The sequence below is a fragment of the Macaca mulatta genome, chromosome 1, assembly GCF_049350105.2.
Source record: "Macaca mulatta isolate MMU2019108-1 chromosome 1, T2T-MMU8v2.0, whole genome shotgun sequence".
In the NCBI taxonomy this organism is placed as follows: Eukaryota; Metazoa; Chordata; class Mammalia; order Primates; family Cercopithecidae; genus Macaca; species Macaca mulatta.
In genome coordinates this window covers 215,563,298-215,578,803 of record NC_133406.1, presented here as the reverse complement: position 1 = coordinate 215,578,803, position 15,506 = coordinate 215,563,298, and the positions used below count along the sequence as shown (strand labels likewise).

Below are 15,506 nucleotides of genomic sequence, written 5' to 3'. Positions count from 1 at the left end.
CATAAATACCCCATCATTAGTCATGTCCTGATATAGATGGACCTAGCCTGCAGATTTTGATTCCAAAAGCCAATGGACATTTGCCTTTATTTGCATCTTATTTTGTTGCAAGTTGCTTTTTCCTCCCATGAAAATTGTTTTTAATTACAAAAGGAATATGAGTTTGTGCTTTAGAAAAAAATTTTTTGAAGGCCGGGCGCGGTGGCTCAAGCCTGTAATCCCAGCACTTTGGGAGGCTGAGACGGGCGGATCACAAGGTCAGGAGATCGAGACCATCCTGGCTAACACGGTGAAACCCCGTCTCTACTAAAAAATACAAAAAGCTAGCCGGGCGAGGTGGCGGGCGCCTGTAGTCCTAGCTACTCGGGAGGCTGAGGCAGGAGAATGGCGTGAACCCGGGAGGCGGAGCTTGCAGTGAGCTGAGATCTGGCCACTGCACTCCAGCCCGGGTGACAGAGCGAGGCTCCGTCTCAAAAAAAAAAAAAAAAGATAAAAATTTTTTGAACAGTACTTAAGTGCCAGAAACATTTCTTTGTCCTACAACTTGTTCTTACTTATGGATTTTATTTTATTTTATTTTTTTTGAGACGGAGTCTTGCTCTGTCACCCAGGCTGGAGTACAATGGCCGGATCTCAGCTCACTGCAAGCTCCGCCTCCCGGGTTCACGCCATTCTCCTGCCTCAGCCTCCCGAGTAGCTGGGACTACAGGCGCCCGCCACTTTGCCCGGCTAGTTTTTTGTATTTTTTAGTAGAGATGGGGTTTCACCATGTTAGCCAGGATGGTCTCGATCTCCTGACCTCGTGATCCGCCCGTCTCGGCCTCCCAAAGTGCTGGGATTACAGGCTTGAGCCACCAAGCCCGGCCGGATTTTATTTTTTTTATGTCATTCCATGACAGTGCAGATCTTCCTCATTCTTTAGGAAACCTTCAACATATTTCATTATATAGATTTATCATAAAGTTTCCTGTTGATGAACATTTAAATTGTAAATATTTGCTTTTGCAAATAATATTATGTTGAATTTTTTTTTTTTTTTTTTTTTTTTGAGGCAAAGTCTCGCTCTGTTACCCAGGCTGGAGTCCAGTGGCGCAGTCTCGGCTCACTGCAACCTCCACCTCCTGGGTTCAAGCAAATCCTCTGCCTCAGCCTCCTGAGTAACTGGAATTATAAGTGTGTGCCACCATGCCCAGCTAATTTTTGTATTTTAGTAGAGATAGGATTTCACCATGTTGGGCTGGTCTTGAACTCCTGACCTCGTGATCTGCCCACCTCGGCCTCCCAAAGTGCTGGGATTACAAGCATGAGCCACCATGCCTGGCCCTACAGTGAATTAATTAATTAATTAATTAATTTATTTATTTATTTGAGATGGAGTTTCGTTCTTGTTGACTAGGCTGGAGTACAGTGGTGCCATCTCAGCTCACTGTAACCTCTGCCTCCCAGGTTCAAACGATTCTCCTGCCTTAGCCTCCCAAGTGGCTGGGATTACAGGCACCTGCCACCATGCCCAGCTAATTTTTGTATTTTTAGTAGAAACAGGGTTTTGCCATGTTGGCCAGGCTGGTCTTCAACTCCCAACCTCAGGAGATCGCCCTCCTAGGCCTCCCAGAGTGCTGGGATTAAAGGCGTGAACCACCACACCCAGCCCAGTGAATATTTTTTATGTATTTATCTTAAGGATCTTTTATGTTTCTATAGGGTAGATTCTTAGAAGTGGAATTTCTGGGCCGGGTGTGGTGGCTCACACCTGTAATCCCAGCACTTTGGGAGGCCGAGGCGGGCGGATCACGAAGTCAGCAGATCAAGACCATCCTGGCTAACACGGTGAAACCCCCTCTCTACTAAAAATACAAAAAATTAGCGGGTCGCGGTGGCAGGCGCCTGTAGTCCCAGCTATTCGTGAGGTTGAGGCAGGAGAATTGCTTGAACCCGAGAGGCAGAGCTTACAGTGAGCCGAGATCGCGCCACTGCACTCCAGCCTGGGCAACAGAGCGAGACTCAGTCTCAAAAAAAAAAAAAAAAAAAAAAAAAACGAAGTGGAATTTCTGGGTAAAGGAAAGCTACAAGTATTTACATTTAAATGCCAAATTGCCATCTAAAATAGTTGCCTCAATTTATATTATTGCCAAGTATGAAAATGAACCTTTCCCCATACCCTCCCTATGCTATTATCTGTCTTTAAAAATTTTATCTAATAGTTAAGAAAATGGAATCTGATTGTTTTAATTTGTATTTCTCTAATCAATAGTTAACATCTTTTTGTATGTTTTTTAGCCATCTATAGTTCTTATTTTGCGACTTGTAAATTATTTTCTTCAGTTACCTTTTATTGATTTGTGGGAGCTCTTTGTATGTCAGGGCTATGAATCCTTTGTTTTACATACATTGTAAATATTTTTTGCCAGGATGTTTGTCTTTTATTTTTGTCAGTGATTCTGTGGAATCATTTGTCATGTAAAAGCTTTCCGTTTGGATCAGTTTGCCTTTTAATTTAGTTTAGGTGAAGATCTTAATGAAAGTTACTGTCGTTGAATTAGTCTCCCAAACAATCCATCTGTTAGTTACTGTATCATTCATTCATGCTTGCCTCTCTGCTGCTTTCCCACAGAAAGGGGAGTGTGTTTGCCTACAGTGTCTCTCTGGATCCTCTTTGTTTATATTGAAGCAGCCATTAGATTTAAAGATCTCAAAAACTTTCATGTAGACCTTTGTCGTCCATTTGCTGCTCACTGGTAAGTATTACATAAATTGTGTGATGTGTGTGTGTGTGTGTGTGTGTGTGTGTGTGTGTGTATGTGTATATATATATATATTTTAGACGGAGTCCTGCTCTGTCACCCTGGCTGGAATACAGTGGCATGATCTTGGTTATGCAACCTCTGCCTCCCGGCTTCAAGCGATTTTCCTGCCTCAGTCTCCCAAGTAGCTGGGATTACAGGCGCATGCTACCATGCCTGGCTAATTTTTGTATTTTTAGTAGAGACAGGGTTTCATCATATTAGCCAGGCTGGTCTCGAACTCCTGACCTCAAGTAATCCACCTGCCTTGGCCTCCCAAAGTGCTGGGATTATAGGCGTGAGCCACCGCACCCAGCCAGTATTATATTCTTTATCTATAATTCATTTCACTGTAGAATGTTAAGTTCAACTGTAAATTTATTCTTAGAAAGTTTACATGGACCCAGAAAGCAGTACAGCATGGTTGGAAAGAGCATGAGCCCCCTTTTCAGGCAGATGGGTGAATCCCAGCTCTGTCCCCTGACAGCTGTGTTGCCTTGTGTGTGTCATTGCCTCTAAGCCATGGTTTTCTTTTTTTTTTTTTTTTTTTTGAGACGGAGTCTCGCTCTGTCGCCCAGGCTGGAGTGCAGTGGCCGGATCTCAGCTCACTGCAAGCTCCGCCTCCCGGGTTTACGCCATTCTCCTGCCTCAGCCTCCTGAGTAGCTGGGACCACAGGTGCCGCCACCTCGCCCGGCTAATTTTTTGTGTTTTTAGTAGAGACGGGGTTTTGCCGTGTTAGCCAGGATGGTCTCGATCTCCTGACCTTGTGATCCACCCGTCTCGGCCTCCCAAAGTGCTGGGATTACAGGCTTGAGCCACCGCGCCCGGCCCTAAGCCATGGTTTTCTTACCTGCCTCTCTGGGTCATGGGAAAAAGGAACTGAAGTGATACATCTAAAGTATTCAACTTAATGCCAAGCACATAGGTGTCTGATGAATGTTAGCTATGTTCATTGTAATCAGGTAAAGATTCCAGAAGGTCTTGATGAAATATATGGCTATTTCATGAAACTTAAAATAATTCAGAATTTCCTTAGCCTATTTATAAAAGTAAGATAATATTATTAATAATTTTTGACTGAATATTATTTCTCTTTATAACATGCTAATGAATATTAAGATATTATTAATTAATTATTCATCTTAACCATGAAACATTTTTGAAAAATGAGCTTGATTGTTATTTATATCTATTGTGGAACTTACCACCTAATGTATGTTTCTCCTAAACACACCAATTTTTACTAATATTTATGGCAGAAACCAAAATAAATAGCAATCAACTAAAAAAAAATACTGTTTCCAGTATTTTTAGTCTTTTTACAAACAAATTAAATGAACTTGGTCAAAAAACATGTCACCATAAGTTTGTAGTGAGACCACATTTAGACTAATTATAAATTGATACATTTTCATGTTAGTGAAACCTATATGGGCTTGACAGTGTTTGCAGAGGCTTTGAAATGTTGTTAGGCAGGCTGATAAGTTCAATGAAAATATTTAACTTTCTATCCCAGAGATTAGAGTTCTAAGTACAGCTGGTTTAATTTGGTGATACAAACCAAATGTTGGCACTGATCATATCAGATACTTATTTAAATGATTCTTGAATTTATGTATGACAGAATTTATATATGACAGAGTGTTTATGAACCAATCTTCAAGGAATAGCTGGTGGCAGTACCCGTCAGGCAGCAAGAAGATTAAGTTAAAGTAGTCACCTGAATTTGACCCTGCCTTCTAGTATTAAAAATCAAATGATGTTCTTGTGATTTTTTTTTTTTTTTTAACACGTTTACTTTTGGCTATGCATAAAGTCTCTACCCTTTTAGTTTTCAAAAGCATACAGGCCAGGCGTGGTGGCTCACACCTGTAATCCCAGCACTTTGGGAGGCCGAGGTGGATGGATCACCAGGTGGAGAGATCAAGACCATCCTGGCCAACTTGGTGAAACCCTGTCTACTAAAAATACAAAATTAGCTGGGCATGGTGGCGCTGGCCTGTAGTCCCAGCTACTCGGGAGGCAGAGGCAGGAGACTCACTTGAACCTGGAAGGAGGAGGTTGCAGTGAGCCGAGATCGCGCCACTGCACTCCAGCCTGGGCAACAGAGCGAGACTCCGTTTCAAAAAAAAAAAAAGGGTACAAATAGATGCCTAAGTTCTAATGCATAAGGTAGTTCTTCAGTATTTCTTCAAGGGATTAGCCACTGTATCTGACAGTCAACTGTGGTGACTCCTTGAATTAATTTGAAGAATGCCAAAGTCTAATGGGAAGTGTCCTCTTACGGTCTAGCAGTCCTGTTGTTCCTGGGGGTTTTGTTCTGTGTGCCAGTTGCTTCTGATTTCCACAGTGGACATTACATTTATTTGTGTGTCTAGTGAATGCTATTCTCAACTACCATCATCAATTAGAATTTATCTTTAAATTTTAAGCCATAGGTATTCTCATGTGCTTGAGACACACATGGTTCATTTTAAACCTGCAATTACTGGCTGGATTGTCTTCTTTCTAGTATTGGGTACCCTGTGGTAACTTTGGGCTTTGGCTTCAAAAGTTACGTAAGCTACAAAATGCGGTTAAGGAAGCAAAAAGAAGTACAAAAAGAGAATGAGTTTTACATGCAACTTCTTCAACAAGCTCTCCCTCCAGAGCAACAGATGCTACAAAAGCAAGAAAAAGAGGCTGAGGAAGGTAGGTCTTTACCCTAAAGCTGTTGGCTCAATAGGCTAGTCATTATTTTGTCTCTTGGTAGAATTTTCTTTTCTGGAAAAGTAGCGAGGATTTCATTTTTTCTGTCTAATGGTGTTTCTCCTCAGGGTCATTGTTTTGTTTGGTCAATGAAATACAGATTGTGAATGAAGTTTTTTACATACTGTCTGAAGACTATGTGTTTAAATATGTTTATTTTATTATTTTAAAATATATTTATATCTTTTTTATATTTTAATTCTGATTTTTTTTTTTAAATTTAGTTTTTTGAGACAGGGAGGGTCTCACTCTGTTGCCTAAGCCGGAGTGCAGCGGTAACAGTTATGGCACACTGCAGCCTCAAACTCCTGGGAGCAAAGTAATGCTCCCTCCTCAGCCTCCTGAACAGCTGCTACCATAAGCACATGCCACTATGCCTGGCTAATTTTTTAAAATTATTTTTTTGTAGAGATGAGGTCTGATTGTGTTGTTCAGGCTGGTCTCGAACTCCTGATCTCAAGCAATCTTCCCACCTCCACCTCCTAAGGTACAGGGATTACAGGCATGAGCCATTTTGCCCAGCCTGTTTTACGTATTTTAAAATATATATTCTTGGCCGGGCGCGGTGGCTCAAGCCTGTAATCCCAGCACTTTGGGAGGCCGAGACGGGCGGATCACGAGGTCAGGAGATCAAGACCATCCTGGCTAACACGGTGAAACCCCGTCTCTACTAAAAATACAAAAAACTAGCCGGGCGAGGTGGCGGGCGCCTGTAGTCCCAGCTACTCCGGAGGCTGAGGCAGGAGAATGGCGTAAACCCGGGAGGCGGAGCTTGCAGTGAGCTGAGATCTGGCCACTGCACTCCAGCCCGGGCTACAGAGCAAGACTCCGTCTCAAAAAATAAAAAAAAATAAAATATATATTCTTAGCAACAAAATAGTATGGAACTATGTGAATTGGTAATTGAAGCAAGTCAAGAACCAAAGTATAAGCACAATGGAGATGTAGACATGTAGAATTGAACTTTAGAAGCCAGATGTCTTCTGAATAGAGCCAAGATGGATAGGTCGTATTCTAAATGCTTCGTATAATGTAATGCAGATTTTAAATTGAACCATTTCTGATGGAATCTCTCTCATGGGCATTTGACCAATAGAAATAGATAATTGGCAGTAACTGGTTTCCATTGGTTTGAGAGTTGAAAGTTTGAGGTTGTGTTTTTATATATTTCAAAATTATCTTTTTGTCTGATGTGGTACAAAAATATCTCTTCAAGTAGATTTTAATAAATTGGAATGTGTAGACCTGAAACACAAAATTCTTTCTGAGTGATCTGGTGAAGGATACAGACTTCCTTATTACCTCAACACTAGAGTCCAGAAAAAGGATAGATGTCCTGTATCCTAAAATTATTCCTCTTCTTTTGTTTCATTTAACCTCTTTCTTTTCAGTAAAGTTATTAGCAGTTCATTTACTCCAGGTACTTAAAAAATATGACTTCTTAGGATCTGCCTTTGTCCTCTCACCTCAATGATAGGCGAGTTTGATTTGACTAATACACAAAGTGTGCCCTAATTATAAAACCCTGATCTTGTTTTCAAGACTAGACCTTTACTGGCCATCATTTTCATAAATGATGGCGATTTTCTAAATGTGGAGTTTCTTAAAGGTATTTGGATTTTCTTCTGTTTTTCTTCCTACATCTTCTAGTAAATTATGAGGATTTGCTTCTTGATTAGCGTAATGTACTGTGGTTATTACTTCTAAATGAGTGTGCAAACTAATGTGAATTTCTTAAGTGTAGATAATAGTTTGTTGAATTAATCTGTGTTGTTAAAAAACTAAATACTCTGGTGTGGGCTTTTTGTTTGTTGGTTTGTTTTTGGTATTGTAGCAGCCAAAGGATTACCTGATATGGATTCTTCGATCCTTATACACCACAACGGAGGTATCCCAGCCAACAAAAAACTCTCCACAACTTTGCCAGAGATAGAATACCGAGAAAAAGGAAAAGAAAAGGACAAGGATGCCAAAAAACACAACCTTGGAATAAATAACAACAATATTCTACAACCTGTAGACTCTAAAATACAAGAGATTGAGTATATGGAAAACCATATCAATAGTAAAAGATTAAATAATGATCTTGTGGGAAGTACAGAAAATCTCTTGAAAGAGGACTCATGCACTGCTTCCTCAAAAAATTACAAAAATGCCAGTGGAGTTGTGAACTCCTCACCTCGAAGTCATAGCGCCACAAATGGGAGCATTCCTTCCTCATCTAGTAAAAATGAGAAGAAGCAGAAATGCACTAGCAAGAGCCCAAGTACACACAAGGACTTAATGGAAAACTGTATTCCTAATAACCAGCTAAGCAAACCAGACGCACTGGTAAGGTAAGTGCGCATGCTGTGTCCTAACACTTTCCAGTAAACTTGACGTACTCTCGACATACTCCCATATGGGCCTGTAGGGATTGTTTGTAATCAGATACTGTGACTAGTGACATGTGGTGTTTTACATGAGTTTGTTGGCCACCTTGTGTTATTGTGTTGAAGCATTGACTTCAGCTACTTCCAGTGTTCTGAATAAGGAGTGACAGTGATTACTTCCCACATGTGACAAATTGACCTGTAACTTGATTCTTCTAGTAGTGTTGAAAGGCACTTCTTTGGTCCTTGTCCTTTTCTCTTTGCATGTCCAAAGTTCTTTTGGCAAAAACACAAAAAGAAGAGTTTGTGCTTGTTCATGCAAATCTCTGTCAAACAGATACACATTGCAGGAGAGGGGTGAGAAAGTTGTCCTTATTACTTTGTGCTTGTTTTGTTTTTCTGTTTGTTTTTAAAATATGAATTATCCTAGATAACTCTGGGAAAGTTAGGTTTGAAAAGCAATTTCTTTCACAAATATCTATGGACAAACACAGTGTTAGTCACGGAGTTTAATTAGGAATGTTCCTTTTCTCATTTTAATTAAATGAATTTTTTTTTTTTTTTTTTTTTTGAGATGAAGTCTTGCTCTGTCGCCCAGGCTGGCACGATCTCGGCTCACTGCAACCTCCGCCTCCTGGCTCCAAGTGATTCTCCTGCCTCAACCTCCCGACTAACTGGGATTACAGGTGCTTGCCACCACACCCAGCTAATTGTTTTGTATTTTTAATAGAGACAGGATTTCACCATGTTGGCCAGGCTGGTCTCAAACTCCTGACCTCAGGTGATCCACCCACTTCGGCCTCCCAAAGTGCTGGGATTACAGATGTGAGCCACTGCGCCCGGCCATAAAAGAATAACATTGTTTTATTATGTTGACTGGCTCAGACTTAATTTTACTGGATTTTATGTGGCTTATGTTAGGCAAACACAAATATGTTCCTTTCACCTCAGATCTTTAATTTGGAAACTGAGATCTAAACTGGAGCTTTTTTGTGTGTATGTAACTCAAGAGGGCAATTGAAACTCTCCCCTTCTAGTAAGTTATATTCCTCTTCCTCTGGCTTGCTTTAGGCAGTCCTTTAGGCAATCCATTTATTCTAGGAAGGAGGCTTTCTAGCATTATAAATGGTATGAACTAGATTATTAATTTGTTTTAATTTTCTGATTGACAGTTAAACTAAGCGAGGTATATCTGGGTTCTACTAATAGAAACTCTTGAGGTTTCACAGCCCCCAGGCTACTTTGGGAAGCATACTATTGCTGTTGCCTGGCTGGCATCCATATCCATTTGTTATGACATTCTGGCCATTGTGCCTAGCAGAAAAAAATACGTGGAAGAGAACCCTCCTCCTCCAGATGCCCATGGGAGAAAGACCAATTAGTTGACCTTCTATTTCAGAAGGAATATCCCACAAATTCAGTAAATGCTATACGTGAAACATCTGTCACAGCTATTTACCATCCTTTCTCCTACACAATTTTTTTTTGAGATAGGATCTCACTGTGTTGGCCAGGCGGGAGTGTAGTGGCGTGATCACACCTAACTGTAGACTCCACTTCCCCGGGCTCAGGTTTTCCTCCCACCTCACCCTCCTGTGTAGCCGGGACTACAGGCGCATGCCACTATGTCTGGCTAATTTTTAAAATTTTTTGTAGAAAGGAGATCTCACCATGTGGCCCAGGCTGACCCAAGTTTAGTAATAGCAGTCAAGCCACAATACTTTTTCTTTGCTGGTTGTTGCAGAGAAAGCAGTCAGAGCTCGGTCTTGTGCTACCATTGCCCTTGGGTCCCGGTTGTGATATTGATTGACTCTACTATCTGATCTGTTTTTAGTAGAGAAGTTCAAGGACTCAGATGGCTAATTGTCCAGTAAGCTGGGGATGATGACATGGGTCCAGTACCCCCATGCCTACACCTAAGGAGTATGCTTCTTCCTGTGGTCACTAATGCGTACTCTGCCTTGACCTACAGTGCCCCAGGTATTACTCTGTTTTGGAGAACTATTTGCTTTCAAGTGACTAATAGACAACATTGTATTTAAGTAGGTTTATAAGCTCCCACAGTATTATTTTCAACTTTTAATGTTATAAAAAATAAGGAGATGATCTAAATATCTGATAATGGGAGAAATTTAAAATAAATTATGGTCCATCCATTTGGTAAACTTTTAATATAGATATTATAAAATCATACTTTTGAGCCATATTAAAGAATATGGGGAAGTATGTCAAAGCATTTCATGAATAAAGGAGAAAGCAATTTAATGAAAAACAATTTTTTCTAATATATGTAGAAAAATGATTTAAAGGGAAAAGAACCAAATTGTTAACAATAGTTGTTACCCCTTGATAATATTGGGCGTTTATTTTTTCTTTTTATTTTTATACATTTTCACGTTTTTCTATGATGAACAACAGTGAAGAATTTAAAAGGAAAGGCATCTATCTGAGCAGATTATCCAGCTTGGTTGGAGGAGGTCTTATCTTACTTCCTTCTGCCCTTCCTTAACTGTCTCCTCTGTTTCCTCTTGTTTGACTTCATGTATGTTTTGATCCATATCAGTGAGACTGTGACTGATTCAAACCTGACATGTTTGAGTTGTTAGCTAAAGAGTGAGTTTGTTATCCAGATGAAGAAGGCTTGACTCAGTGGTCTCTAAGATCCCTTCTGATGCAAACATACAGGGCTGACAGTATGTACATGGACTGTTTGCTTCTGCAGGCACACTTGGGGTGGTGCACAGTTTCAGGCTGACAGACTTCCACGGGGATGCTTTAGCGATAAAATTGATCTTTTCTTCCTTTTTTTTTTTTTAATTTTAGATTTAGGAGGTACACACGTGTTCATATGCAGGTTTGTTGCAAGGGCATATTGCATGATACTGAGCTTTGGGCTTCTATTGATCCCATTACCTAGACAGTGAACATAGTACCCAATAGGAAGGTTTTTCAGCCCTTGACTGCCTCCCTCCCTTCCTCCTTTTCAAGTCCCTAGTGTCTGTTGTTCCAGTCTTTCTGTCCATGTGTCCCCAAGTTGATCTACCCTTTTCTAAGTGTTGAAGACAAAATTTGAAAACCAGTACTGTATTAACCAACCAGTAACTCTACTGTAATAATAGATTAATTGCAACACATTCTGCAGCTATGTCTGTCTGAAAACTGTGGGTGAGAACTGGTATTTTTGAGCAACCAATTCAGTGACTTTTAGGGGGAAAATTCATTACTGCTCCACCAGTTTCAAGGAGAATTCTTATAGCTTGGTTTGGCTGTCCAGTTAAGGTTTGATGGCTATTCCTTGTAAAAGGGCAGGCAGTCTGGCAGGTCTTTCTCAAGCTCTCTCAGCTCTAGGGATGTTATTTAGTATGCTGTATACCACGGGTTACAATAGCACACAGGCCAAATCTGGCCCACTGCCTGTTTTTGTAAAAATAAATTTTACTGGAACACAGCCACTCTCATTCATTTACATTATATCAATGGCCACTTTCGTGCTACAGTGGCAGGGCTGAATAGCTGCCACAGAGACTATGCATAGCCTGCAAAGCTGAAAGTATATACTGTCTGGCCCTTTACAGAAAAAGTGTGCTGATGTCCATTGTATAGCAGTCACTTGTTTTGAAGATCTTTCCCCCTTACTAGATTGTGAGCTCCAGGGAGCGGAAGCTGCTTCTTTTCATTTTTAATATCTCTCTATAAAAATAGAGTGCTTAGTGAATGTTGAATCAATGAATGATATATGGGGACAGGGAACTGGTTGAATGGAAGAAGCGCTGCTTTATGAGGAAATACAGGAGAATGTGGAGCAGAAGGTGCTGGGTGGATTGCTAAGGTAAAGAAATGTGGAGGAAGGTGAGGAACCTGGGAATAAATAGGTGTTACCTATAGGGTCCTTTCTTAGAAAGTTTGGGAACTTGCCAAAGCCAATCCGGAGTACTCTTGGTTTTAGAAACGTATACCTTACAAAATGACCCTGTGTTCTGCCAGCTTGATTTCTGAATTATTTACCTAAGATATTTAAAAACAGACTTAATGTTGGAAGCCAAAAATGGTTTTGATTCCAACATGAGAAAAATTCTAGTCAAAAACAGAAAAATCAATGAGGAAGATCCATTGTTTTAACTAAGTACTGAGTTGGAAAGGAATAATATAAATTAGAATAAGGTTGGTTTAAAATTTTTCCTCAGTGGTCAATTAAAAATATTTTAAGTGTGAAAAAAGTCTTTACAATTTTAGATAAAAGAAAAAGAGAAAATAGTCCCACAATCATGACACAAATCACTGTTAAAATTTTGTTGTCTTCTCATAGGCTAATTATATATAATTGTCATCATAGCATTTTATAGTGTTTTTTAAAATAGATCTTAATGTTTAGAACAGTTTTAGGTTCACAGGAAAATTGAGTGGAAGATACAGAGATTTCTCATATGCCTGCTGTCCCCACGCATGCCTAGCCTTCCCATTGTCAGCATCCCCCACCAGAGTGGTGCATTTGTTACACAGATGAACCTCCATTGACACATCATTATCACCTAGTCCATAGTTTACAGGTCTTACAGGTTTACAGTCTTACAGGTTTTAATAAATTTATAATGGCATGTATCTACCATTATAGTATACACAGTAGTTTTACTGCCCTAGAAATCCTCTGTGCTCCATCTGTCCATCCCTCTTCCCCTCCCCTGACCCCTGGGAAGTGCTGATCTTTTTCACTGTCTCTTTAGTTTTGCCTTTTCCAGAATGTCGTATAGTTGGAATCATATTGCATAGCCTTTTCAGGTTGACTTCTTTTACTTAGTAATATGCATTTAAGATTCCTCCATGTCTCCTATAATTTCTTTTTCTTTTTCTTTTTTTTTTTTTTGAGATGGAGTCTTACTCTGTTGCCCAGGCTAGAGTGCAATGACGTGATCTCGGCTCACTGCAACCTCTGCCTCCCAGGTTCAAGCAATTCTCCTGCCTCAGCCTCCTGAATGGTTGGGATTATAGGCGGCCACCACCACACCTGCTAATTTTTGTATTTTTCATACAGATGGGGTTTTGCGATGTTGGCCAGGCTGGTCTCAAACTCCTGACCTCAGGTGATCCGCCTGCCTAGGCCTCCCAAAGTTCTGGGATTACAGGTGTGAGCCGCCACACCCGCCTATAATTTCTGACCCCCCACCGAAATAGAATCTTGCTGCTTGTTGCCCAGGCTGGAGTGCAAGGCGTGATCTCAGTTCACTGCAACCTTCACCTCCCAGGTTCAAGTGATTCTCCTGGCTCAGCCTCCAGAGTAGCTTGGATTACAGGCACCTGCCACCGTGCCTGGCTAATTTTTTGTATTTTTAGTAGAGACGGTTTTTTAGTAGAGATAGGGTTTTGCCATGTTAACCAGGCTGGTCTTGAACTCCTGACCTCAGGTAATCCAGCCACCTCAGCCTCCCAAAGTGCTGGAATTACAGGTATGAGGCACTGTGCCTGGGCAATTTTTTTTTTTTTAATTTAAATATAGAGACAGGAACTCACTATGTTGCCCAGGCTGGTCTCGAACTCCTGTGCTCAAGTGATCCACCTGCCCCGGCCTCCCAAAGTTCTGGGATTACAGGTATGAGCCATCATGCCCAACCCGCTCTGTGTCTTTTCCTGGCCTAGTAGCTCATTTCTTTTTAGTGCTGAATAATATTCTATTGTCTGGATATACCACAAGTTTGTCCATTCACCTGCTGAAGGACGTCTTGGTTTTTTCCAAGTTTTGGCAATTATAAATAAAGCTGTAAACATCTATGTGCCGGTTTTGGGGTGGACATAAGTTTTCAACTTCTTTGAATAAATTCCAAGAGGCACAGTTGCTGGATCATAGAGTATATTTAGTTGTAAGAAACTGCCACAATGTCTTTGACAGTGGCCATACCATTTTGCATTCCCACCAGCAATGAATGGGAGTTCCTGTAAATCCTGACCAGCACTTGATATTGTCAGTGTTCTGGATTTTGGCCACCCTCATAGGTGGATAATGGTATCTCGTTGTTTTTTGTTTTTGTTTTTGTTTTGAGATAGAGTCTCGCTCTGTCGCCCAGGCTGGAGTGCAGTGGCCGGATCTCAGCTCACTGCAAGCTCCGCCTCCCGGGTTTATGCCATTCTCCTGCCTCAGCCTCCCGAGTAGCTGGGACTACAGGCACCCGCCACCTCGCCCGGCTAGTTTTTGTATTTTTTAGTAGAGACGGGGTTTCACCATGTTAGCCAGGACGGTCTCGATCTCCTGACCTCGTGATCCGCCTGTCTCGGCCTCCCAAAGTGCTGAGATTACAGGCTTGAGCCACTGTGCCTGGCCGGTATCTCGTTGTTTTAATTGGCATTTCCCTGGTGACATATGATATGATGTTACATCTTTTTATATGCTTGTTTACCATCTGTGCATCTTTTTTTGGTGAGGTGTCTGTTAAAGTCTTAGCCCACTTTTAAAATTTGTATAAATTCATGGGGTACAAGTACAATTTTGTTACATGCATGGATTGTGTATTGGTCAAGTCAGGACTTTCACCCAAATAATATACATTTTATCTGCTAACCAACTTCTCATCATTGACCCTCCTTCCATCCCCTCACCTTTCCGAGTCTCCATTGTCTATCATTCAACTCTCTGTGTCCATGTGTACACATTTTTTAGCACCCACTTATGAGTACGAACATGTAATATCAGGCTTTTCACGTCTGGCTTGTTTCACTTAATATAATGACCTCCATTTGTACCCATGTTGATGCGAAAGACGTAATTTCATTCTTTTTATGACTGAACAATATTCCATTGTGTATGTATACCACATTTTCTTTGTCCAATGAAATGTATACCACGTTTTCATTGATGGACACTTAGGATGATTCCGTATCTTTGCTGTTGTGACTAGTGTGGTAGTAAACATACAAGTGCAGGTATATTTTTGATATATTGATTTCTTTTTCTTTGGGTAGCTAACCGGTAGTGGGATTGCTGGATCGAATGGCAGTTTTACTTGTAGTTCTTGGAGAAATCTCCATACTGTTTGCCATAGAAGTTGTATTAATTTACATTCTCACCAGCAGTGTTTAAGGGTTTCCTTCTCTCCACATCCTTGCCAACATCCGTTATTTTTTGTCTTTTTGATATTAGTTCGGCCCATTTTATTTATTTATTTATTTTTGAGATGGAGTTTCACTCTTGTTGCCCAGGCTGGAGTGCAATGGTGCCATCTTGGCTCACCACAACCTCCACTTCCTGGGTTCAAGCAATTCTCGTGCCTCTCTCGAGTAGCTGGGATTACAGACATGCGCCACCATGCCTGGCTAATTTTGTGCTTTTAGTAGAGACGGAGTTTCTCCATGTTGGTCAGGCTGGTCTCAAACTCCCAACCTCAGGTGATTTGCCTGCCTCAGCCTCCCAAAGTGCTGGGATTACAGGCGTGACCCACTGCGCCCGGCCAGTTCAGCCCATTTTAAAATCAGTGTGTTTGTTTTCTTATTGTTGAGTTCTAAGAGTTCTTCCTATATTTTTGATAATAGTCCTTTATCAGATGCCTTTTACAAATGTTATACTTTCTCTCAGTCTGAGGCTTTTTAGTCTCTTGACAGTGTCTTATAGAGCAGAAATTT

General features: G+C 40.8%; 1 protein-coding gene across 3 annotated transcripts in view; it reads left to right on the top strand.

Annotated features, from left to right (window-relative positions):
- Window positions 1-15,506, top strand: part of MACO1 (macoilin 1) — a 71,280-nt gene that overhangs the window by 22,172 nt on the left and 33,602 nt on the right. For 2 of the 3 annotated variants that reach the window (XR_003732180.2, NM_001038650.1), the window contains 3 exon segments: window positions 2,612-2,735; window positions 5,294-5,472; window positions 7,364-7,865. Coding sequence is in view for 2 of the 3 variants with exons in the window: in NM_001038650.1 (NP_001033739.1) it covers window positions 2,612-2,735; window positions 5,294-5,472; window positions 7,364-7,865 (805 nt within the window). In the remaining variant the exon portion in view is untranslated. 3 annotated transcript variants of the gene reach the window in all.